Source organism: Puma concolor, chromosome B4 (genome assembly GCF_028749965.1).
Source record: "Puma concolor isolate L17-30 chromosome B4, mPumCon1.1.hap2, whole genome shotgun sequence".
In the NCBI taxonomy this organism is placed as follows: Eukaryota; Metazoa; Chordata; class Mammalia; order Carnivora; family Felidae; genus Puma; species Puma concolor.
This window is the reverse complement of record NC_141673.1, coordinates 37,132,213-37,158,937: the sequence shown is the minus strand read 5'-3', so window position 1 is coordinate 37,158,937 and position 26,725 is coordinate 37,132,213. Positions and strand designations below refer to the sequence as shown.

Sequence of the window (26,725 nt, the reverse complement as noted above, 5' to 3'; positions counted from 1 at the left end):
AACTTGGGGATGTTGAGACTGCCCTTAAACCTGAGAGTCTCACTTAATAGTTGACTGAGTTTTCCCCTCTGTATCATGCCTAAATATTTTGATGTGGATTTTATTTCTTTTGGCTGTGTTAGTAAATTCAGTTTGTAAAATATCCAAAGAACTTTATAATATGTGAAATATAGCTTAAATAAATCCACTATAGTAATTTTATAGCTTATATTTCTATCTTGTTGATTCAGAAATGGAAGTTACAGGTCTCTGCCAACCATATTCTTATTAATTAACATGGTAAACATTATCACCAACATCTTAATAGATATTAATTAACTTCAAAAAGATACTATCTAAACATGTAGTTTTTATTTAGAATTCTGAGAGCCTCCATTAATTTTCTTCTTTTAAATTTTGTCAGGAGCATCATTATTCTTTTTGTTTAAATAAGCTTTTATAATTTTACAAGTAACTATGGAGGGTAAGCTATGCTAGAATAGACTTCGTAGCGTGTAGTTTGGTTTCTCTGGGAGAACCAAAGTTGTTTCCTGGATTGTACCATTCTTTTGTAAGGTGAACATTTTACTACACTTGGTCTTAGCCAAAAGGCTGAGAAGTGATTCGTAAGGTGAACATTTTAAATACTTCATTTAAACACTGGATGTGTGGGGTTTTTTTTTAATTATTTAAAGTAATTTTCAATGAATGAACTTAATTAGACAATCTATCTGAAGAGTTTATTTGAACCACTAAAGACAAATTGGAATGCCCTTTTTGTAAGCTTCCTAAATACATTAAATGTACTGAAAATGGCCCTAGACAAATGAAATTGAACAAATAAAAAGCAAATCTGTCAGTGTACATAAGTGTACCCATTAGAATGGGCGAGCTTATGCTGCAGTGATAAACCTAAAAACTCAGTCACTAAAAAGAATGAAGTTTACTTTTCTATATGTTGTAGCATAGTCTGACAGTGGTGATGTCTGTGTCATCCTCATTCAAGGACTCAGGTTCCACCTTGACACATGTTTCAGTGATTACAGTTCTGGGAATAGAAAGCATAGTGAATTTTCTGATTCTCTTAAAATGTCTGTCTGAAAATGGTGTAGTTCACTTTGGTGAGATGTGGCCACACTAGAGCTCAAAAGGATGCATGATCCTCACACAGAGAGAGGTACCCGATGTTTGCAAACAGTACGACAGTTGACCATACTCTTAATGAGTGAGCATTTGGAAATCATCGGTAGTTCCTATAATAAACTTATAGAATGCCTGGTTTAAAACTGACCAGGGGAAGAAAATGAACTGTTTTCACCTGAATGTAACATGAGTAGTTTTTGAACTCATCTTGATAGTGCGCTGAACACACGTGAACACAAAATTTCTACATGGTGCAAATGATGCAGGGCTCTTTTACAGTAACATTTATACCATTGGGGACATTGCCATCGTTCTACATGCAGTGTGCACGGGGAATAACAGTGCAGTGCATGCAGGCTGATTGCCTTTAAATTCACAGTTGCAGGTCAGCCAGACTGTTCATAAATTATGTGATGACTACAGTTCAGCGATATTTTTTTTCAAAAATTTTTAACATTTATTTGTTTTTGAGAGACAAAGTCAGAGCACGAGTGGGGAAGGGGCAGAGAGCAAGGGAGACACAGTCCAAAGCAGGCTCTAGGCTCTGAGCTGTCAGCACAGAGCCTGACGTGGGGCTTAAACTCAAGAACCATGTGATCATGACGTGAACTGAAGTTGGATGCTTGACTGACTGAGCAACCCAGGCACCTGCAATTTAGCAATATTTTAAACCAAATATTTGGCTTTTGGAACAAAAAAAAAAAAAAAGACTCGAATTTTAATTTAGAGTTTAAATATATAATTGTGAGCACTAAGAGAAAACCAGGTGCTACAAATAACTAATAATCAAAATAATAAATATAATGGAGTCATTAGAGATATTTTCAAAATTCACACCAAAATGGAAATATTGTAATTCGTTGTAAAAATCCAGTGTTTTTCATTCATTTTTTAAATCTCACCCAAGTTAGCTATTAACTAGTTATTGCTAACATTTTTCTTTTTATCCTCATTTTTTTTAGGTATTGCCAATTTTCCCCAAATATTTTGTGAAACTTCCCAGAAGCTAGTGAGTGTGGAAGCCTTTGCTTTGGCTGTGAGATATTATTCTGTACAAAACTTGGGAATATGTACTCCTTTTGAACAGTTGCTTACAGCCCTTCGAGGAAATCAAAAACAGAGAACTGGTAGGTGTGTTTGTGTATGTGTATTTATGCATGTTTTTTTAGTACTAGAAGCAGTAGATTGTTCATATATGTATATCTTTCCAACGTGTTCTTAACTTATTGTTAGACTTGCTATCATGAGCAGTGATAGATTGGCTTGTGTCAATCTTTCTTATGAATTATACAGAATAACTTAGTTATGGATCTCCCCATTGTCCCCTACATTGTAGTTCAGTTATCAGTCCTTTCCTTTGTAGTTAATTGTGTTTTCTGTCAAGGAACATTTTTAATAATGTTCTATGGGCCATCTTCTTATTTATATTCTTAATTCAAATTTTGATTCATAGCAGCTAAACTAATAGAGATTTATCATGCAGAGACAATAGAATATGTTATTGTCACATGTAATTACAGAAAACATGAACATTAACTGATGATTTTTCATTACATTTTGTTCCTTTGATAGCAGTATTTTAATTTTGTTTTACTTTTGTTCAGGTGAAAATGTGAAACCAGATGAGTTTATGAATTTGAAAAAGTCTCATGAAGTTCAGGTTATGTCAGAGCTGATCAGCAGTATTGCTGATTACTGTGGAATAAAGCAGGTAAGAGAATTTGTCTGTATTTTCAGGTGTTACGGTAATTGCCTTTTTTTGTATCATTCATATTTTTTTGTCTACTCTCACTGTCTAGCATTTAAATGTCATTAAATAATAGCTGAAGTTACATATGTCAGACATTTTAAATATGTGCTCTCATTTCCCAATAGTGTGAATATAACAAATTTATACTAAAAATAAGATATGACTATTCATGTTTTACCACAAATTTCAGTCTTTTAAATTATCTTTGTTGGGACGCCTGGGTGGCTCAGTCAGTTAAGCATCCAACTTCAGCTTAGGTCATGGTCTTACAGTTTGTGAGTTCAAGCCCCGTGCTGACATCTCAGAGCCTGGAGCCTGCTTCAGATTCTGTGTCTCCCTCTCTCTCTCTGCCCCTACCCTGCTTGTCGTGCTTGTTCTCTCTCTCTCTCTCAAAAAGAAATAAACATTAAAAAAAACTGTCTTTCTTATGTTTCCAACTTGAGGCAGCATTATGATAATGACATTTGGCAAAATTGTTTGCCACTGGGTGTTCTAAGGAGGTAGATTACCAAGCTGTGGTCTGGGGTACCTGCCTCATTATAGTAACTCAAAGAAACTATGTGTTAGAACTTGGAGAATCACAATGCATTCCTGTTGTGAAAGTAGCTTTTTGGGAAACATGGTAATGTGTAAAAACAGATGTTAAATTAAAATCAAAGATTGCCTATATTAACCTATAAAAATAGTAAGTTATTTTTCTTATCCCTGGCTCATAAAAAATAGTAAATTAGTTTTCTTATCTCTACAAGAACAATCTCTGGGAGTAGTAGAGAATTTTCCCTCCTTCAGTTTTTTTGGGTGTTAGAATATTTTCCATGGATTCTTCCAGACTTGTGGAGACTTTGAGGGCGACTAGAAAACTATGAAAGCTTGGGCTAGGCATCCAGAGCCACTTGTGCAACATAGATCTCTAGGGTAGGGGTCAGAGGCAAGAGCTAAGGCAGTTAATTTTCAGCTTTTTTCTAGTGTATCCTACCTAGCAGTACCTGTCAAGATCAGTTGAACAGGCAGTTATACTCAGCTGGACTAAAAGGGGAAATTACACGGTAAAATTTAAACTACTGCAATACATCTCATATGGCTAAACATAAGAAACATAGAATTGAATGGAAAACTAAAAAATTTACAGAAGACTACATATTTTTTAGTACCATTTTTTTAAAGCTCTTCAGCAAAATAATGGTATATTCTTAATGGAAAAAATACATACAAAAAAGCTATTAAAGAAGCAGGGGAATCATGAACAATAATTTGAGAATAGTTGTTACTGCTGGTCAAGGAAGCAATGAGAGAGATATGGAAGGAAGACATAGTCCTGCACAGTGGAAATACTCATATTCTCATTCATAGGGTGGCTGGTAGGTTCATCGTTATAGCAGATACTGTTGGAGGTCTAACCTAAATTTTCTCAGGCATTTCATTAGTGTGCCAGCTTGCCTTCTACCTGGCAGTATCTGCATTTTTCCCTATCGGTTTTGTCTGACTGCTAAAGCAAAGCACTACCTGTATACAAGCTCTGGGAATTAATTCCTCCCCGTGAGTAGCCTTGAATTAATGATTGATACAAGTTGATGTGCAAATACATTAACTCCTTAACATTTCAGGTAAGATGATTGTGAACTATGTTGTCTACACTAGCTCTCAGTTTCCCATTGTGATTAAATCCAGCTTGTGCTAAAGTGGTATCTTTTTTTTTTTTAATATTTAATTTTTGAGAGACAGAGAGAGACAGAGCATGAGGTGGGGAGGGGCAGAGAGAGAGGGAGACACAGAATCTGAAGCAGGCTCCAGGCTCTGAGATGTCAGCACAGAGCTCGGTGCGGGTCTCGAACTCACGGAGTGTGAGATCATGACCTGAGCCGAAGTCGGAGACTTAACCAACTGAGCCACCCAGGTGCCCCTAAAGTGGTATCTTTTTTAATAGCATACCTTTTACTGAGCTGCCTTTCTTTCTCCTTTTATCTACTTCCCTACCAGTGTTTCTTTCCCTCCCAGATAGTTCAGTTATACTTAAATCTTTGTTGTAGAATCTTCCCTGTGATAACCCAACTAAGATAAGTGCTATTTATTGTTGTGCTTCATAACTTCATTCTTAGACTACATTTATTCTTTATTTATATGAAATATTACATAATAAATAACTTCAAATTCATACAGCACATTATTGTTTTGTCAAGTTTATCTTTTTTTTTTTTTTTTTTTTTTTTTTTTTTTTTTTAATTTTTTTTTTTCAACGTTTATTTATTTTTTTGGGAACAGAGAGAGACAGAGCATGAACGGGGGAGGGGCAGAGAGAGAGGGAGACACACAGAATCGGAAACAGGCTCCAGGCTCCGAGCCATCAGCCCAAAGCCTGACGCGGGGCTCGAACTCACGGACCGCGAGATCGTGACCTGGTTGAAGTCGGACGCTTAACCGACTGCGCCACCCAGGCGCCCCAAGTTTATCTTTTAAAATTTATTTTTTATTTATTTATATTTTTGTTTATATTTATTTATTTATTTAAATCCAATTTAGTTAACATATAGTATAATAATGATTTCAGGAATAGAATTTAGTGATGTCATCACTTGCATATAACACCTAGTGCTCATCCCAACAAGCGTCCTCCTTAATGCCCATCACCCATTTAGCCCATCTCCTGACCCAACACCCCTCCAGCAACCCTCAGTTTGTTCTCTGTATTTAAGAGCCTCTTATAGTTTGTCTCCCTCTCTTTATGTCTTGTTTTTGCATCCCTTCCCCTATGTTCATCTGTTTTGTTTCTTAAATTCCACATGAGTGAAATCATATGATATTTGTCTTTCTCTACCTTATTTCACTTAGCATAATACATTCTAGTTCCAGCCACGTTGTTGCAAATGGCAAGATTTCACTTTTTTTGATCACCAAGTAATATTCCATTTTGTTTGTGTGTATGTGTGTGTGTGTGTGTGTGTGTGTGTGTGTGTGTGTGTGTGTATGTACACACATATCCCATCTTTTTTGTCCATTCATTAGTTGATGGACATTTGAACTCTTTCCATATTTTGGCTATTGTCGATAGTAGTGCTATGAACATTGGGGTACATGTGCCCCTTTGAATCAGCATTTTTGTATCCTTTGGATAAATTCATAGGAGTACAATTGCTGGGTCATAGGGTAGTTTAATTTTTAATTTTTTGAAGAACTTCCATACTGTTTTCCAGAGTGGCTGCACCAGTTTGCATTCCCATCAGCAGTGCAAAAGGGCTCCTCTTTCTCTGCATCCTCGCCAACATCTGTTGTTGCGAGTTGTTCATGTTATCCATTCTGACAGGTGTGAGGTGGTATCTCACTGTGGTTTTTATTTGTATTTCCCCAATGATGAGTGATTTTGAGCATTTTTTAATGTCTGATAGCCATCTGGATGTCTTCTTTAGAAAAGTGTCTATTCATGTCTTTTGCCCATTTCTTCACTGGGTTATTTGTTTTTTGAGTGGTGAGTTTGATAAGTTTTTTATAGTTATTGGATACTAACCCTTTATCAGATATGTCATTTGCAAATATCTTCTGCCATTCCATCGGTTGCCTTTTAGTTTTATAGATTGTTTCCTTCACTGTGCAGAAGCTTTTTATCTTGATGAAGTCCCAAAAGTTCATTTTTGCTTTTGTTTCCCTTGCCTCCAGACTTGTTGCGTCCAAGGTCAATGAGGTTGTTGCCTGTTTCCTCCTCTAGGATTCTGATGGCTTCCTGTCTTATGTTTAAGTCTTTCATCCATTTTTAGTTTATTTTTGTGTATGGTGTAAGAAAGTGGTCCAGGTTTATTCTACATGTCACTGTCCAGTTTTCCCAGCACCATTTGGTGAAGAGACTTTTTTCCATTGAATATTCTTGCTTGCTTTGTCAAAGATTAGTTGGCCATACGTTTGTGGGTCCATTTCTGGGTTCTCTGTTCTGTTCCATTGACCTTTGTGACTGTTGTTGTGCCAGTACCATACTGTCTTGATGATTACAGCTTTGTAATACAGCTTACAGAATTGTAAGCATTACAGAATTGTAATGCCTCCAGCTTTGGTTTTCTTCATCAACATTACTTTGGGTATTCAGGGTCTTTTCTGGTTCCATACAAATTTTAGAATTGTTTGTTCTAGCTCTGTGAAGAATTCTGGTGTTATTTTGATAGGGATTGCATTGAATATGTAGATCGCTTTGAGTGGTATTGACATTTTAACAATATTTGTTCTTCCAATTCATGAACATGGAATGTTTTTCCATTTTTTGTGTCTTTTTCAATTTCTTTCATCAGCTCTCTATAGTTTTCAGTGTATAGCTTTTTCACCTCTTTGGTTAGGTTTATCCTAGGTATTTTATGGTTTTTGGTGCAATTGTAAATTGGATCAATTTCTGGATATCTCTTTCTGTTGCTTCATTATTGGTGTATAGAAATGCAACTGATATCTGTACATTGATTTTATAACCTGCAACATTGATGAATTCATGTATCAGTTCTAGCAGTTTTTGGGTGTAGTCTTTTGGATTTTCCACATAGAGTATCATGTTGTCTGTGAAGAATGAAGTTGGACATCTACCTTGCTGATATGGATGCTTTTTATTTCTTTTTGTTGTCTGATTGCTGCAGCTAGGACTTCCAACACTATGTTGAATAACAGTGGTGAGAGTAGACATCCCTGTCATGTTCGTGACCTTATAGGGATAGATCTCAGTTTTACCTATTGTGGATGATATTAGCTGTGGGTCTTTCATATATGGCCTTCAGGATGTTGAGGTATGTTTCTTCTATCCCTACTTTTTTGAGGGTTTTTATCAAGAAAGGATGCTGTATTTTGTCAAATGCTTTCTCTGCATCCATTGAGAGGATCATGTGGTTTTTATCCTTTGTTTTATTAATATGATGTATAACATTGATTTGTTGATATTGAACCAGCCCTGCATCCCAGGAATAAATCCCACTTGATCATGGTGAATAATTCTTTTAATGTATTGTTGGATCCGATTGGCTAGTTGAGAATTTTGGATTCATGTTCATCAGGAAAATTTGTCTGTAGTTCTCCTTTTTAGTGGGTTCTCCTTTTTAGTGTCTGGTTTTGGAATCAAGGTAATGCTGGCTTTGTAGAATGAGTTTAGGAGTGTTCCTTCCATTTCTGTTTTTTGGAACAACTTTAAAGAAATACGTGTTAACTCTTCCTAAAATATTTCGTAGAATTCCCCCAGAACGCCATCTCTCCCTGGACTCTTGTTTGTTGGGAAATTTTTGATTACTGATTCAATTGCTTTACTGGTTAAAATTGCCCAATTTATCGGCATATAATTGCTCATAATATTCTCTTATTGTTTATATTTCCGTGGTGTTGGTTGTGATCTCTTCTCTTTTGTGATTTTATTTATTTGGGTCCTTTCCTTTTTCTTTTTGATCAGTCTGGTTAGGGATTTATCAATTTTGTTAATTCTTTGAAAGAACCAGTTCCTAGTTTCATTGATGTGTTCTATTATTTTTTGTTTTTGTTCTTTGATTTCTGTATTATTGATTTTCGTTCTAATCTTTATTATTTCCCGTCTTCGCTGGTTTTGGGCTTATTTGCTGTTCTTTCCATCTCTTTTAGGTGTAAGGTTAGGTTGTGTATTTGTGACCTCTCTTCCTTCTTTAGGAAGGCCTGGATTGCTATATACTTCGCTTTTAGGACCACCTTTGCCACAACTCAGAGGTTTTGGACTATTGTGTTTTTACTTTCATTGGCTGCCATGTACTTTTTAACTTTCTCTTTAATTTCTTGATTTAGCCCATTCATTCTTTAGTAGGATCTTCTTTAATCTCTAAGTATTCATGGTTTTTCCAAGTTTTTTCTTGTGGTTGATTTCAAGTTTTATAGCATTGTGGTCTGAAAATACACACTGCATGTGTGTACTTGTTTGTACTTGTTGAGGGCTAACAGTCCAGTATGTCATTCAAAACCATTGTTTCCTTGTTGATTTTCTGCTTTGCTGATTTTTCCATTGCTGTAAGTGGGATTGAAGTCCCCGACGATTATGGTATTATTATCAATGAGTTTCTTTGTTTGTGATTAATTGATTTATATATTTCAGTGTTGCCATATTGGGGGCATAAATGTTTACAATTGTAACATTTCTTAGTGGATAAGCCCCTTAATCATGATATATATATATATATATATATATATATATATATATATATATATACACGATATATTACCTGCTTCACCTCTTGTTATGGTCTTTATTTTAAAATCTAGTTTGTCTGATATAAGTATGGCTCCTCCAGATTTCCTTTGACAACGAGTAACATGATAGATGGTTCTCCATACCTATATTTTCAATCTGCAGGTGTCCTTAGGTCTAAAATGAGTCTCTTGTTAGCAGCATATGGATGGATCTTGTTTTCTTATCCATTCTGATTACTCTATGGCTTTTGATTGAAGCATGTAGTCCATTGACACTTAGAGTGAGTACGGAAAGATACGCATTTAGTGCCATTGTGTTACCTGTAGAGTTGATGTTTTTGGTGATGTTCTCTGGTCCTTTCTGGTCTTTGTTGCTTTTGTTCTTTTTTTTTGTTTGTTTTTGTCTTTTCTCCACTCAAAGAATCCCCCTTAAAATTTCTTACAGTGTTGGACTAGTGGTCACGAACTCCTTTAGCTTTTGTTTGGGAAAATCTTTATCTCTCGTTCTATTTTGAATGACAGCCTTGCTGGATAATGAATTCTTGGCTGCAAATTTTTCCAGTTCAGGATGTTGAATGTATTCTGCCACTCCTTTCTGGCTCGCCACGCTTCTGTAAATAGGTCTGCTGTGAACCTGGTCTGTCTTCCCTTATAGATTAAGGACTTTTTTGTCTTGCTCCTTTCATAATTTTTTCCTTGTCTGTGTATTTTGTGAATTTGACTATGATATGTCTTGGTGATGGTCAGTTTTTGTGGAATCTGATGGGAGTTCCCTGTGCTTCTTGGATTTTGATGTCTGTGTCCTTCCATAGATCAGGAAGGTTTTCCTTTATAATTTGTTCACATAAACCTTATGTCCCTTTTCTTTCTCTTCATCTTCTGGGTCTCCTATGATTTGGATGTTATTCCTTCTTGATAAATCAGTGAGTTCTCTAAGTCTGTATCATGTTCTTTTTGCCTTTGTTTCCCTTTTTTTCCTGCTTCATTATTCTCCATAATTTTATCTTCAGTATTGCTGATTTGCTGCTCTGCTTTGCACATCTTTGGCATTGTGGCATCCATTCGAGATTGCATCACGGTTATAGCATTTTTAATTTCAGTCTGACTAGGTGTTATGTCTTTTACTTCCACAGATATGGATTCTCTAGTGTCTTCTATGCTTTTTCTCACCCCCCGGCTAGTATTCTTACTATCATGGCTCTAAATTCTAGTTCAGACATATTATTTATATCTGTGTTGATTAAGTCTCTGGCTGTCATTTCCTGTTCTTTCTTTTGGAGTGAATTCCTTCATTTTGTCATTTTGGAGGAAGAGAATATAATAATAAAATATTAAATATTAAAAATAAAAAACAAATCAAAGGTCAAACAAAGGAAGCTAGATCCTAGGTGTGTTTCATTCTGCTTGTTGAAAGAAGCTTGATAGAAAAAAAGGAAAAGGGGGGAAAAGGTAAGAACAATTTTAAAAATTAAAAAATAGAATAAAATAGAATAAAAATAAAATGAATTCGAATACAAAAATTTTTAAATAAAAAATAAAGTAAAAAATAATTTTTTCTCTTTCTGTATCCAAGAAAGAGAAAGAAAAGAGAGAAGAAAGAAAACAATTTAAGCAAAAACAGAATGAAAGAAAATGAACAAATAAATGAACCATCAAAGAGAATGAAACCTGAATGAAGTTACAGCCAGTTTCCCCTAGAACTGAAACTATGAAGCTCTCTATAGTCCATCCACTAAGCAGCACATGGAGTGACCCCCCCCCCCCCATCTTTTGGGGGACGTGCTTGGAGGGCACAATTGGATGGGCTTGGTATAATGACTCCGTTCTCCAGTAGGTGGCACTGTTTAGCTTACTGGGGTGGATCATTGTGTGTGCACGTGCACACGGCAGGTGGATATGGTTTTACCCAGCTCCCTAGTCTCTGACACAGGAACTTCACACTCCCACTGACCTACGATCAAGCACCCCTCGTTTGTCTCAGGCCTCCATCCATTCCCTGCCTCTACCTTGTCCATGTCCAAGCTGTCTGGCACCTCTTTCCAGCTCCAGAGTTTTGTCTCAGGTGGGTTTGTGTTTCAAAACCCCGCACTTCATAGACCCTGGTGACTTGAATCTGCACCGACTCTCTGTGGGAGGGTCTTACTGAGCAATGGCCGGGTGCCGGCTTGCCCCAGAAAATGTTTGTGTGGTCATTCAGAGATTATGGCAAATCACAACACACAGGCGGCCCCAGGTCTCACTGCTGCCTGGCATCTTTGTCCCAATGCCAGCAAACACTGCTCTCCGGGGGTCTGCTGGGACCTTTGGCTGTAGGGAGGCTGTATGACCTCTACCAAATGCTCTCCAAGGAGAGGAACCACTTCTCCCCATGTGGCACATGAACCCCTCAGCCTGCATTGCCTGCTTCTGAGGATTCACCCTACTTCCTCACCAGAGTGCCACCAGACAGTGATTTCCAAACCTTTAGACTGTGTGCTCCACTGTTTATAGAATCCTGGTGGTATTGAAACCCTCTCCTTTCTTCCCCTCAGTGGTTTTGGGGAACAAATTTCTTGTTTAGTCCCCTGCAAGTGTTTTCACTCTTTCTCTTTCTCTCCAGCTACTTTCAAGGGAATGTTTTTCCTGCAATCTCCAGATGCCCTCCACTCTCCCCCTTTGTCTTTCTGTTTGTGTCCTCTTTCTGTGAAAATGGCTCCATACCCTCCACAGCTTTTCTCTCCCCTAGTTCACCTCTCTGCTCCGTATACCTTGTGAGTTCTATGGCTTAAGTTATACAGATTGTTGTGTTCATCCTCAGATCAGTTTCCCAGGTATTCAAAATAGTTTGGTGCTGATCTACCTGTGTTTCAGGGATGAGACGAGTTCAGGGTCTCCATACTGCTCCACCATCTTAACTCCACCTCCAGAACAGTATTTTATTTCTAAAGTGCAGAGAAAAAATTTTGAAATACTTTAATGTATCATGTTAGGCCTGCTTTAAGGAGACTTTATTATAGCAGTGAGGCTTATTCTTAGTGAATGAAATAACCTAAAATACAGACTTACAAAGGCTTTCTCTTGATATCACTTTATAGCAGTATTTGATTCTCACAATAATGAAGTTTAAGATCTCTATTATATATGTACAGCTTTTACTTTTAAAATGCTGATTTAATAGGTACAGATTTCATGGGGATAGATAGAAACCCAGATTCTGAAATTCTTAACTTTACTAGTGATGACAGACACCAGAGAAGAGGACAAACGGAATTCATTTTTGATTCAACTATATTGCTGCCTACATGCCAGAAACCTTTGCCTCTCACTAACATTACCAAGGCTTCTTAACTTTTGTTTCCAGAAGATGTTCATTCATTCATACCTGTGTGCATGCATTCATTTCACAGATATTTCATTAGTTCCTACCATGTGTCAGGCGCTGTTATAGATACTGAGGATGCAGTAGTGAAAAAACAAAAAATATCTTTGCCTTTATGGCATTTATATTCTAATGAGGAGAGATAGATAAAAAAATGATCATAAGTATATTTTTTGTATATGTTGATACACTTTAAAGAGAAAAAAATAAATAAAAATAAAGGAAGTAGCTGATTCAGAGATGGGAATTAAAGTTTTTGATTAGGAAGGGAGGAACAAGTAACACATTGTAAACTCATTTGAATTAAGACCTCTCTTGCTAGGTAAAAGTGTTATCCATTAGAATACCTGGACAAAAAAGCTTTTCAGGGAGAAGCAATAACATGCTCAATGATCCTACAGTAATACTATGCCTAGTGTCTTCTTAAAACAGCCAGTAAGCCAGATAAACTCCATTGGAGAGAGCAGGGGCGAAGCAGTAGGAGCTGAGGTTGGAGTGGTAGAAGGCAGGTCATGAAGTTGTAGAGTCTCAGAGGCCATTGTGATATTTTGGGCTTTTATCCTGAATTAGATGGGAAACCATTGGACACACTGAATCACTCTGGTTGCTGTGTTGAGGAGCACTGTCTTTGCACTTTTTAACCATAGTCTTTATAGACATTCAGGCTAGTTCTTTCAGAAATTGGCTCCTATCTGAGCATGAGAAGAGCTTTGAGTTAAGGCAAAAATCCCAGTAACAAAGGAGATTAGTAAGAGATAAGATTAAAGTCAATGAGAGATTTTGCTAAGAAGAGAGGTATGATCAGATAGACTTGAGGGAAAGATGGGAGCAGGGAGACTATGAGGAGGTTGTTGCATTTAGCCAGGCTCAGGGTGCAGTTGCTGAGATTATAGATTTGCTCACATTTCATATGGAGAGTATAAGAGAAAGAAAGGAGTCCTAATCTCCACCTGGAAATATGTATGGAGATATCATTAACTATGATGGAGAATATTATGGGAAAGGCAGGTTTTACAGAGAATATCAAGAACTTCATTCTGAACACATTAAATTTGAAATTCTTATTAGGTATTCAAGTGGAAATGTTTGGCAGACTGTTAGATATATGAGTATGAAGTTCATGGAAGAATTTCATACTGGATTTATAAATTTTAGGTTCATTAGCCTAGAATGGTAGTTAGATCTCTAGGTCAGACAACAAAGTATAACTCTTCTATATGAAGTATAGTACCATACTAAACAGAATTAGGAGACTAGGAAGATACCTCCCACCACGCATTGGACTGGAGAATCATTTATTTCCAAACCCATAAGTTGACCCAGGAAGGAAATGACTATTGTGGGTAAGGGATAGAAGATCAGGTTGGTGGAGATTTTGCTATTCAGATCACATAGTTTGAAGGCAAAAAGTTGCTCGGCATGTTACTTAATTCCACAGAGGTTTTCATTGTATTGCTGACACTACATATTGCTACTAAAAGACCAATTTGGAGGGAGATAAAAGTCTACTTGGATTAATAAAATAGAAGTGTGAGTCAGCTGACAGATTTTCTAGGAAAATTTGCCCATTACTGAAAAGGTTTTTAGATGTTCTGTTGTGAACACATGATTCTTAGACTTTCTAGAGCCATCTTACAACCAGAGGAATTACAAATATCTTGATTCACAAGTGGAATTGGCCATAAACAGATTAAGGAGCAAACTCAATTATCTCTTGTTAAGAAAACATCTACATTGATAGGAACAAATGTGCTGATGCTAGCAACAACTCACTGTTTGCTAACTTTAAGCTTGTCATCAGCATCAGTGTGCTTCATGGAAGGAAAGGAATGGAGAGCTTCGCTTTCACTGGAGATTCAGATATGGGGAAACTAATAGAGTTTCTACTGCATAGCCCTTATATTTATGATATGTATTGTATCTTTAGTTAGGTTGTAATTCCTTAAGATCAAGATGTATAATGCTTATGTATTTCCCATAATATCTAGCCCAGAGATGAACATCAAAAGGGGTATAAGCTTATTTATGGGAATTATTTATTCGAGTGTCACGTATGAGTAACTCATTGGAGTGTTCATTTGAATTGCAAGATCCTAAATTTTTTGAGGACTTAATTATTGGCATTACTTCAAGTATAAGAGTGTTTTCTTGAGTGACTTATACCAGGTTTTAACTGATTTTAGGATAGACATAATAAGAGTAGATATTTCTTAAGAGAGTATTCCTATAATTGTCCATTTATTTCTTACGAAATGACATGGCAGTACAATAATAATCTTGGTAATATTTCTCTTATTTTTAGCATTATTTAGGTATAATTTACATATTCACCAATTCTAGGTGTACATTTTTTTTTTTTAATTTTTTTTTTCAACGTTTATTTATTTTGGGGACAGAGAGAGACAGAGCATGAACAGGGAAGGGGCAGAGAGAGAGGGAGACACAGAATCGGAAACAGGCTCCAGGCTCTGAGCCATCTGCCCAGAGCCCGACGCGGGGCTCGAACTCACGGACCGCGAGATCGTGACCTGGCTGAAGTCGGACGCTTAACCGACTGCGCCACCCAGGCGCCCCTCTAGGTGTACATTTTGATTAATTTAGTAAGTGTCTGCAGTTGTGTAACCACCATCATAATAAAAAATATTTGTCACCATAAAAAGTTTCCTCATTCCCTTTCACAAAATATTTCTTTCTCCATTCTCAGGTAACTATTGAACTGCTTGTAGTTGTTTTTGTTTGTTTGTTTGTTTTGTTTTGTTTTTCTTTTTTTTAAGTAAATTCTACCCCCAACGTGGGGCCCAAACTCATGGCCCCAAGATCAAGAGTCACCTGCTCTACCAACTGAGCAAGCTGAGCACCCCTGCTCTGCTTGTAGTATTGAATTTTCTAGAACATTGTGTAGATGGAATCAAATAGAATGAGAACTTGTTTTTGACTTGTTTCCTTTAGTTCACAGCTTTTAAGAGTCATCAATGTTGTATTTACTCTTGGTTTTTCCTTTATGCCATAGTATGAATATACTACAATTTGTTTTGCCATTTACAAGTTGATGGATATTTTAGATGTTATCATTTTTTTTAGCTGCTATGAATATTCACATACAAGATTTTGTGTGGACATGTTTTCATTTGTCTTGGGCAAATAGCCTGGAATGGGATTTGTAGGTTGTAAGCTAAGTGTAAGTTTGAACTTTATAAGCTGCCAGTGTTTTCTAGAGTGCCTGTACCACTTGACATTTATGTGCATCTCGTTATGATTTTAGTTTGCATTTCCCTGATGACTAGTGATAGTAGGCATCTTTTCCTATTGGCCATTTGTATGTCTTCCTTAATGAAGTGTGCATTCAAATATTTAGCCAATTGTAAGTTGTTTGCTTGTCTTATTATTGAGTTGTAATATATATTTTTTATTTTATATTTATATTTATTTGTATTTATTATATATTTTAATTTTTATATATTTATATATTATTATTTATATTATATTATTTATATTTATTCTATATTTTATATATTCTGGATACAAACAATTTGTCAGATATATATTTGCAAATATTTTTAACCACATTTTTATTTATTTTTTTTTTATTTATTTTTTTTTTTTTCAACATTTATTTTTATTTTTGGGACAGAGAGAGACAGAGCATGAACGGGGGAGAGGCAGAGAGAGAGGGAGACACAGAATCGGAAACAGGCTCCAGGCTCTGAGCCATCAGCCCAGAGCCTGACGCGGGGCTCAAACTCACGGACCGCAAGATCGTGACCTGGCTGAAGTCGGATGCTTAACCGACTGCGCCACCCAGGCGCCCCTTAACCACATTTTTAATAGCAAAATTTTTATTTTCATAAAGTCCATTTTTTCAATTAGTTCTTTTGTAGTTCATACTTTTTATGTCCTACATAAGAAAACTTTGCCAAGTGTCACAAAGATTTTCTCATGTTTTCTTCCAGAATTTAATAGTTTTTACTATCACATTTAGATTTGTGATCCACTTTTTTTTAATGTTTATTTATTTTTGAGAGAGACAGAGCGTGAGCTGGGGAGGGGCAGAGAGAGACACAGAATCCGAAGCTGGCTCCAGGCTCCAAGCTGTCAGCAGGCCCAACAAGGGGCTTGGTCCCACAGACCATGAGATCATGACCTGAGCTAAAGTTGGATGCTTAACCGACTAAGCCACCCAGGTGCTCCTGATTTGTGATCCACTTTTAATTAATTTTTGTGTTTGCTGTGTGACAGGTATTTTCCCCCCAGACGTACATCCATTATACCAGCACCATTTGTTGAAAACATTATCTTCTCTATTGAATTACCTTAGCCATTTTGTCAAAAATTAGTTGATTATGTAAGTGTGAGTCTATTTCTGTTTTTGATTACTATAGTGTTTTATTAAACTATAGTTTTTGATTACTATACTATATTATTTCCTGAATCAGGGTAATCTTCCAACCTTATTTTTTTTTTCAAAATTGTTTTGGTTATACTAGGTACTCTGCCTTTTCATATAAACTGTAATATCAACTTGTGATTTTCTTTTTTTTTTAAGAAATCTGCTGGGATTTTGATTAGGATTTTTGTTGAATATGTAAGTCATTTTGGGGGAATTGACATCTTCATTTTGAGTCTGCCATTTCATGAACATTCATTTCATGAATGATATATCTTTATTTAGATCTTTCAATTTTTTTCTCTGCTTTTATAGTTTTCAGTGAATAGCTATTTCAGAACCTTTGTTAAATTTATTCCTAGATATTCTATTTTTATGCTATTTTAATTCAATTTGTTTTAAATTTTATTATCTAATTGTTCTTTGCTATTATATATGTTTTGATGGTTCATTATTAATTTCTAATGATCCTGTATCCAGATGCATTGCTAAATTCACTTTCTAGTTTTGTTAGCTTTTTGTATATTCCTGTAGACCTTCTGTAGACAATCATGTCCTCTATGAAGAGTGACAGTTTTATTTCCCATTAGGTCTTTTACATCTTTTCCTTGACATATTATACAACCTAGAACCTCTTTTAAAATGTTGAATAAAATTGACGAAAGTGGTTGGTTTTTAATAGGAATCAAAGAATTAAAATAAAAAATAAACATAACAGGTTGTATAAATTATACAACCATTTCTTTATTTGTTTTTAAAAAAAGATATTGAGAATGTTTTCTATTCTTATCTGACTAAAATCCTTTCATTCATTCTTTTTTCTTACTTTAGGTAATTGACCTGGGTTCCGGAAAAGGCTACCTAAGCTCTTTTTTGTCCTTGAAGTATGGCTTAAAAGTTTATGGAATTGATTCCTCAAATACCAATACTCATGGAGCTAAGGAGAGAAACAGGAAATTGAAGAAACATTGGAAAGTCTATCATACTCGGTCAAAATTAGATGGCAATGGACTGGCATTAAAAATGGCAAAAGAAAGGGAAGTGCAAGATGAAATTAAATATAAAGTAGATATTGAGGGAATATGTAACAACAGTCCTGCAAATCAAGGAAAGATGTCTACCTCGGATTTTTTGCCAGATTTTTCGGATTCTGTAATTTGTAACATTAGAACACAAATGGAAAACCTACATGTGTATTCACATCGAGAAGAAAATTTGTGTTTTGAAAATTCCTTTTCTCTTATAGACCTTTTGCCTATTAATGCTGTAGAACCTACTTCATTGCAAACATCTAAGAGAAATATGTCTGAAGCAAATAAAGAGAGAAGAAAAATGATATCAAAGTCAAATGAATCAAATATATACTCACCTTTAACATCTTTTATCACTGCTGATTCAGAACTGCATGATATTATTAAAGACCTGGAGGTGATTTCACTTTTGCATTCCTTAATTTAATTTACAAAAATACTCTTAAGACATAGAGTTAAATTTTAATAGTAGCTTACTTAACCTACATATCTTATTTGATTACATTAATCTAAAGGACCAAGAAAATAAAATTATATGCAGTTTTTCATGATTCCTATAGCTGTAAAATCTGCCAAGAGTATAAAATCTGACAATCAGACAATTAACAGTTTTCCAGAATAGAGTGCCCTCCACTCATTTCAAGCCTTCTAAATCAAACAAGTACTAGCACAAAAGCTAGCAAGATAAGTTTTATTATGCAATGTAGGGATTTTCAAAATTCCAGTCCAAGAAAACTCTTAACATTTTAATTTAAATTTGCAGTAAAAGGGTAGCTAGGGCAATATTATGTTTCACATTTACCTTGGTAACCAAGTAATGCAATTTTCTTGAGCAAAAGTAGCTTGAGTATTTTTTAAATGAATTGAACTTTTTCTAAACTATAAGTAATTCAGATCATGTAATTGAGAGACAAAATATCTTAATTAAAGGCAGTATTGCATGTTAAGTAGAGGAGATTCTAGAAATCATTTGGCCTCATTATCTTAAAAAACAATGTAGCTTTTGAAGTTGTTATACTCTATTCTTACTAAATTTTTCAAAAATTCTTCCCTAAAGAAATGAATAAACAAAAGATAGTAGAGTTTCTTGTAAATTTCAATTCCTGTTTGGTAACTGACTAGTATTTTTATTTAATCCTTGTTTGGTAGTCAACCAGTGTTTTGTCCTTTTAGAATAAGGAATTTTTTTTTCTGAACATTTGTATTTCACTAGATAAGGGAAACTGGTTAGTTCTCATTAATTGTTTTACCTACATATGAAATCAGTAATTAAGTTATACCTTAACTTTCTCTTAGGGATAAACAACCCCAATTACTTTAACTAACTTCAAAATACATAAATTTTAGTGCTTATTATCATATGTTTATATTTTTCAAAATCTTGTTGAAAGTGTATGATCAAAGCTATATGCAAACTATTATAAGAATCTGTCTAATATAAGATGTACTGGGAGAATATTTCTTGAGTCCTACAGTGAATTAACATAATAACCCAAATTAATTAATACCTCCCCTCTCCTCTTTATAACAACATATATAATATTTAAATATTTTATCATTAGGATAAAATAGTGATTGCATATTTTTGTCTGCCACTTGATAATATTATTAACTAATATCATATGATGACTATAGTAAAGAATGAAGTTAAATGTTCTTGTATTATCTTTAGGCAGAACTAAGCTAAGTTTAAAGAGAGAGATTTAGGGGCGCCCGGATGGCTTAGTCAGTTAAGTGTCAGACTTCGGCTAATGTCATGATCTCACCGTTTGTGAGTTTGAGCCCCACGTAGGGCTCTGTGCTGACAGCTCAGAGCCCAGAGTCTGCTTCAGATTCTGTGTCTCCCTCTCTCTCTGTTTCACTCACGCTGTATTTCTCTCTCTCAAAAATGAATAAACATTAAAAAAAATGTTTTTAAAGAGAGAGATTTATACCTGTCTTACACATATATCATGATGATGATAAGAATAGAAAGCACTTACTGAATTTTATTGTGTGCTAGAGATTGTACTATGTCATTTTACCAGTATGAACTTATTTACGTTTTATCCACTGAGGTAGAGACTATTATTATACTCATTTTACAGATGAGGAAGTTAGAACAAACTTGGTATAATGATTAAGCTCTGTGAATATATGTGTCTGTTCCCATTCTGTATGTGTGTACGTTTAAATTAGGCTTTGGGCAATTAGAAGAAACATTTCATAGGAGAACTGTTACATAAAATTCATGTTATAACATTAATTTAAAACAAAAATATTCTATTGAGTTTAATATTGCCACATTTTATGCAATGAATATACTTTTTTGGTGTTGGAGTAGAATTGCCAACTTAACACACTTAATGACAACGTTTTGAAAGTTTTGATAGGCAGTTTGTACAGAAGTGAATAAAAAAACTGACTAAAAGGTGTAAATGTGTCTCAAATCACAAGTTTGTCCTAGTAATGGATGCTACATTTGACTGGTCAGCCTTTAATTTGGCTAATAGTTAAGCAAACAGTAGTTGTAAAAGAGATCAGAGAAAATTCAAACAGATAAGTAATCAAAACCACTAGAAAGTCAACTCAAAAGTATGTTAGTTGTGATGAAAGATCTTACACACTTTGCCTATAAAGGAAATAATTATTCATAATGAAAAAAAAAACATAGAATACTTTCTAGGTAGAATTTGATCATTTTTAAAAGCTCCATATAGTCTAACGAACATTTAAAATCTTCACCTGAAATGTTTTTTTAGCCCTCCTCTTAATGCCAAAATTTATTTTTTCTTCTCATTGTTAAAGGATTGTTTGATGGTAGGCCTCCATACTTGCGGTGATCTTGCTCCAAATACCCTGCGAATATTTACTTCCCAGCCTGAAATCAAGGGAGTTTGCAGTGTGGGTTGTTGCTATCACCTCTTATCTGAAGAATTTGAAAACCTGCACAAAGGTACAAAGTTTTCCATGTCTCATAGTTCTCTTTATTTGAGCATAATGGCTACTTTGTATCTCTTTTTATTGTTGACAGTAACATTTGAATTAACATTTGAGCATATCTGATTTCCTTGCAATTTTAATGTTACCACAAAAGAAATTTGATGTCCAACACCTCATGTAATATTATAGGATTTTTTTTTTGGTTCATAAAATGGTCTTAATGAGTGCTAAAAACTGTAAATATTTAAAAATTTTATGTGGTAAATTTTACAGAACTTCTGTTTAAAAATACTTGTAATATATAGATTTGCTTAAATAGTAAAGCTGAGTTATTTTGAGGTGAATGTACTGTGGCAAAGTTTGCTTTCATTTCCAAAGCCTCTGTTTTGTAAAGAATATTGATAATTTTTTGAAGAAAGTTCTTTACTGTATTTTGAAGAGTCAACATACTCTGGTTTTAAAAATCTGCATAACTGCTGCTCTGGGAAACAGTGTGGAAGTTCCTCCAAAAATTAAAAATAGAACTACCCTATGACCCAGCAGTAGCACTGCTAGAAATTTACCCAAGGGATACAGGAGTGCTGATGTACAGGGGCACATGTACCCCAATGTTTATAGCAGCACTTTCAACAATAGCCAAATTATGGAAAGAGCCTAAATGTCCATCAACTGCCGAATGGAGAAAGAAGATGTGGTTTATATATACAATGAAATACTACTTGGCACTGAGAAAGAATGAAATGTGGCCTTTTGCAGCAACGTGGATGGAACCTGGAGGGTATTATGCTAAGTGAAATGAGTCAGGCAGAGAAAGACAGATACCATATCTTTTCACTCATATATGGATCCTGAGAGACCGGGGGGAGGGAAAAAGGGGGAAAAAGTTACAGAGAGGGAGGGAGGCAAACCATAAGAGACTCTTAAGTACTGAGAACAAACTGAGGGTTGATGGGGGGTGGGAGGCAGGGGAAAGGGGGTGATGAGTATTGAGGAGGGCACCTTTTGTGATGAGCACTAGGTGTTGTATGGAAGCCAATTTGACAATATATTTAATATAAAAATAAATAAATCAAAAAATAAAATAAAAATGATTAAAGGTAAACAAAAATAAAATAAAAGTCTGCATAACTGTGCAATTGCATCAAAACAATATTCAGACTGCTGTCTGGACTGAGAAGGTACCTGAGGAACAAGGTAGAGTATTGTGGGAGGACTTGTATCCCCTGGCCTTTCCAGAGCAGCTCCTGAAATTCCTGTTTCAGGAATTTTCATTCACTGTTTCATCCACTTGATACATTATATCTCTCCATAAGGTATGGTTTCAAAACCTCTGGTTCAGATTAGGTGGTTATTCAGTCTATTAACATTAGCAGCTCTCTTTTCTATTAGTATAATGAAGTCTTTATCAACATCTAGCACCCACTTGCTAAGAATTTTTAGGTCAAGAATATGTGTGCATATGGATGGGATTTATGCTTTTCTCAGTTTTAAAACCCAGGTAAATATGAAGTTTTGATTGTTTTCATTTAGTCATGTTCAAGAGGTAAAAAAATTATGATTGTATAATTCTACTGAAATTTGGGTGACATAGAGGTCATCCTTAAAACTGACAAAAATTTTTATGAAATAAAAGTTAATAGAATTTGAATTCTTTTATGTGTTTTCAAAACTCTCTTTTGGGAAAGGTGCACACAAGTAAGGTTGTAAATACGTAGACATATACAGAGTGAGAGAAAGCAAATTGGCAAAAAGTTAACAGTTTGATTTAGATGGAGCATATATATATATTTGTTATGCCATTATTTCCAACTTTTCTCTGAGTACAAAAATTTTCAACATAAAAATTGGGAGGGAAGTGAACCTAAAACTAGAAAAGTGTTTATACCAAACTATATACCCATATATTTACATTATTTTACAGTCTTTTTATTCATCTTCCCTAGAAGAAATGAAGAATGTTACCTTTAATACAATCAGAGTCTTAACAGCTTTTAAAATATTAAATGAGTAATGTTTTCCTGCATCAGCAATAGTGTAAGGTTCTATGTAGGGGGGAGGTTTGATTCTTAGTTCAAGAGCTTCCTCTTCTGAGGGTACAGTGAAATGGAGTTTCTTTAATAATCAGCTCCTTTTGCGGGAAGGTGTGGATGCTCGATGTGTCCTTTAATTCAGAGATGCTGTCCTGCAACATAAGATCTTTCATTTTAGGGGCGCCTGGGTGGCTCAGTCGGTTGAGCGTCTGACTTCAGCTCAGGTCATGATCTCACAGCTTGTGAGTTCAAGCCCCGTGTCAGGCTCTGTGCTGACAGCTCAGAGCTGCTGCCTGCTTCCGATCCTGTGCCTTCTTCTCTCTCTGACCTTTCCCCACTCCCACTTTGTCTCACTATGTCTCTCAAAAATAAATGTAAAAAAAAAAAAAAAAAAAAAGGTCCTTCATTTCAGCTGCCTTCTTGCTTCTTTCATTTTATGGTCATCATGCCCTCAGAGATGCCTTCCCCTTCCTAAGGACCCCTCTCTCCTCTTGAGGCAGTGCCTGCCATCTTAGGACTGCTGTCTGTGGTCCTGCTGGACCTTTGCAGCCATTGCTGTGTATAATCAGGTCTCAGACCTGATCTCAGTACTTCCCACCACTGTCGAGATCCTCTTTTTCAGCTTTGTTTTGTATTCTCTGTCACACCCATTTTTCCACACCTGATTCTCCCTCTGGAGTGATCGCCTTAGCTGGTTCTGTCACTTTGGGATGTTTATTTACTAACCCACAATTGAATCAAAATTTGTAGTTTAGTTGTGGCTGTATTTCATACTAGTAGGAGATAATATGATTGAATAAATGTTTCTTGGCCAGCTACTGTCTTCAAGGCATGGTACTTGGCACTTCATGTACAATAAAGAGAGATGAGGGAGGGGCTCATACAAGTACTTTGGGAAAGAAGTAAAAGACTCAAATAGATGACAGGCACAGTTCAGTGTAGTTCAACATTCATCAGATGCCCCCTATGTTCCATACTGTGCTAAGCAGTGATGATATTAAAATGTAAGAGATATCATCTTCACCCTCAAGGGATTTAAAAAAAAAAAATAGCCCTTAATCCTAGGAACAAGATAGTCCCTGTTAGTAACTTCGTTTGTAAAAAATCATTTAGAATTTAGAATACGAAGTTCCAATAATATAGAAAGATTTTTAAAATGAAAATAAAAGTTTCCCCACCCATATTTTTGGTTTCTTGTGTGTTTTTCCAGGAAAGAAAATGTATACATATATGTGCACACTCTATATTCTTATGTTTTAGGGAACCAAAAGATAAACAGTTTATTACCTTATTTTTTCACTTAACATATTATGATGATCTTTCTATATCATCACATAGGATGTTGCCTTATTCTTTTTAATGATTCCAAGGTATTTCATATGCTATTTTTTTTTTTATTTATTCAGTCTTAAATAGTTATATTTTCTTAAAATAGTGGTACTTTTCTTTCAGCAAACCAAAATTTAATGAACAGTTGGTCGGGTCAATGTAAAATTTGGAGAACACAAAATATGGCACCAGTGTTTCTATTTTCTGATCCGTTTCAAAGGAATGTAGTAAGTACTATAAGACAGAATATTACACCTGTGTTTTATAGCAGAATAACATGTAGCCCAGTCTTTGAGGGAGGGATGGGAGCTGATGTTGAGCTCCCAGGGTGGCAATACCCACTGTGTCTTAAAAGGTCAGCAGGAGTTAATCAGACAAAGAAGTGGAAAAGGTATTGCAGGCAGTAAACAAAGGCATGGGGTAGTAAGTGTTCAAAATCGTTTCATTCTCTTTGCCTTTCATAGTTACTGTTTCTCTTTGTCTTTTCTCCCATCCTGTTTTTCCTTGTGTCTTTCTCAGAGGCAGTGATAATGGTAATCCTAATGATCATTTCAGTGGATAGAAAAGTAGTTTTTAGACTGAATGAGACCTCTGTTTTCTCATTTCAGTTTACCCACAAATCATTTCCCCAGAATCTCTTCTTGATTCTCTTAGTTTATTTATTTAATACTTAGCCATTCATAAAATAATCTTTGGATCTTCTGCGAAGATTAAACTAAACACCTACAAATTTCACACTCTGGAAATGGAAGTCTCTCAGTTAACAGATCTCAACCATTGCTCGTGGGTCCTTTCCTTCTCTAGAGTGGAAGTTGCCATTGTTCACTGAGTTGATATGACATTTTTGGCCCCAGGATTTAGACAAGAAAAAAATGTTGGGAAGGTTTGTTAAGCTGTGTCCAGCAGCTACAGACTTATTTTCCCTCCTATAGGCAGAGTTAATGCTGGGAAAGGGCTTCCTATCAAAACTATCTTAGCTGAGATTATCAGGCAAAGAATACTAGGCTTAAGTGGGAAAAGCTAATAGTATTTTATTTATTTTATTTTTTATTTTTTTTTTTTAATTTTTTTTTCAACGTTTTTATTTATTTTTGGGACAGAGAGAGACAGAGCATGAACAGGGGAGGGGCAGAGAGAGAGGGAGACACAGAATCGGAAACAGGCTCCAGGCTCTGATCCATCAGCCCAGAGCCTGATGCGGGGCTCAAACTCACGGACCGTGAGATCGTGACCTGGCTGAAGTCGGACGCTTAACCGACTGCGCCACCCAGGCGCCCCGCTAATAGTATTTTAGTGCTGCTTTCACTTCTTATGCATACCTGAAACAAACAAAGTTGGGAGTTTTACTTGTCAGGAAAGCGAAGGATAAGCAGAAAACAACAGGACTGAGTGATATGAAGGAAGCAGGTGGAGATGTATTACAACATGAGTACCTTCAAATGTTTTGGAGGTCAAGGAAAGCGGTGGAAAGCCAAAAGATAGGAGAAAAATATAGAAAAATAAGTCATAGAGGAGTAAAAAAGGCAACCCAATCCTATTTACGTTGCAGTTTTGCCGAGCTTTGGACTGACACATTTTCTCATCTCAAAAGCCAGATGGCAAAGGTAACTTATTCCTTCTCTCTTTCCCATACCCTTGTCTCCATTTTCTTGCCCTATCTTGGCTGTGGTGAAAGAAAGAAGAGATGAACCGTCTCCTGCAAGTTTTATAATAGTGTTTCTTAATTCTGGCTGCCCAGCTGGATCAAGTATGATGCTTTCAGTATATAGATGCCAGGGACCTGCTTCTGACTTGCTGAATTATAATCTCCAGGAATGGCACTTGAATGTAAATGTTTTTAAGAAGCTCTATAGGTAATTCTGATGAACAGCATGTTTGAAAAACAAGATACTTATTATGGTTCTGTTAGGAGACATACAGAATTCTAAAAGACGATTTGTGGAAATCTATTCAAGATTATTTAGGGGCGCCTGGGTGGCTCAGTTGGTTAAGCACCTGACTTTGGCTCAAGTCATGATCTCACAGTTCGTGGGTTCAGACCCCAAATGTTATTCTGCTATAACATTCTCTCAGTGTGGAGCCTGCCTGGGACATGCGTGTGTGTGTGTGCATGCTCTCTCTCTTGCGCGCGCTCTCTCTCTCTCTCTCTTAAAAGAAATAAATAAACTTTAAAACAAAAGATTATTTACAGTTATTTTGACCTCTCCCATACACAGACTTAGAAACTCTGTTCACATGCAAATTTGCAGATCCAAACCAAAGGCTGACCCCAAAAGGGCCCAGGAGGGCATATCAAAGTCCAGGGTGCAGAGTGCTAGAATAATTAACCCATAAAAGGTCCTTGAAGTACAGAGCTTAGACTAAAACCTGGGGAAACCAAATATAGAAGGCAGGATACCATGTAATAAATGCATAATAAACTTAAGGGCTAGAAACGAGACAAAATCAAGGGGAAAAATACAGGACAAGCAAAGGAACATGCAAGATAATTATGAATACTACTAAAATTCTGATAGCTTAACTTGGTTGATGAGCAGGTGTGTGTGTGTGTGTGTGTGTGTCTGTGTGTGTGTGTGTATGTGAAGGCAGACAACAGCAAACAGTTTATTATGGACTATATAGCAGTACCTATTTGGATAG

The 26,725-nt window shown here is 35.8% G+C and overlaps 1 protein-coding gene across 9 annotated transcripts in view; it reads left to right on the top strand.

The window, feature by feature from the left end:
- The window catches only part of METTL25 (methyltransferase like 25), a 163,418-nt gene that overhangs the window by 23,455 nt on the left and 113,238 nt on the right, over window positions 1-26,725 (top strand). For all 9 annotated transcript variants that reach the window (XR_015253459.1, XR_015253460.1, XR_015253456.1 and 6 more), the window contains exons 2-5: window positions 2,085-2,249; window positions 2,727-2,833; window positions 17,605-18,201; window positions 20,592-20,739. Coding sequence is in view for 3 of the 9 variants with exons in the window: in XM_025926605.2 (XP_025782390.2) it covers window positions 2,085-2,249; window positions 2,727-2,833; window positions 17,605-18,201; window positions 20,592-20,739 (1,017 nt within the window). In the remaining 6 variants the exon portion in view is untranslated. The remainder of the gene's footprint in view (window positions 1-2,084; window positions 2,250-2,726; window positions 2,834-17,604; window positions 18,202-20,591; window positions 20,740-26,725) is intronic.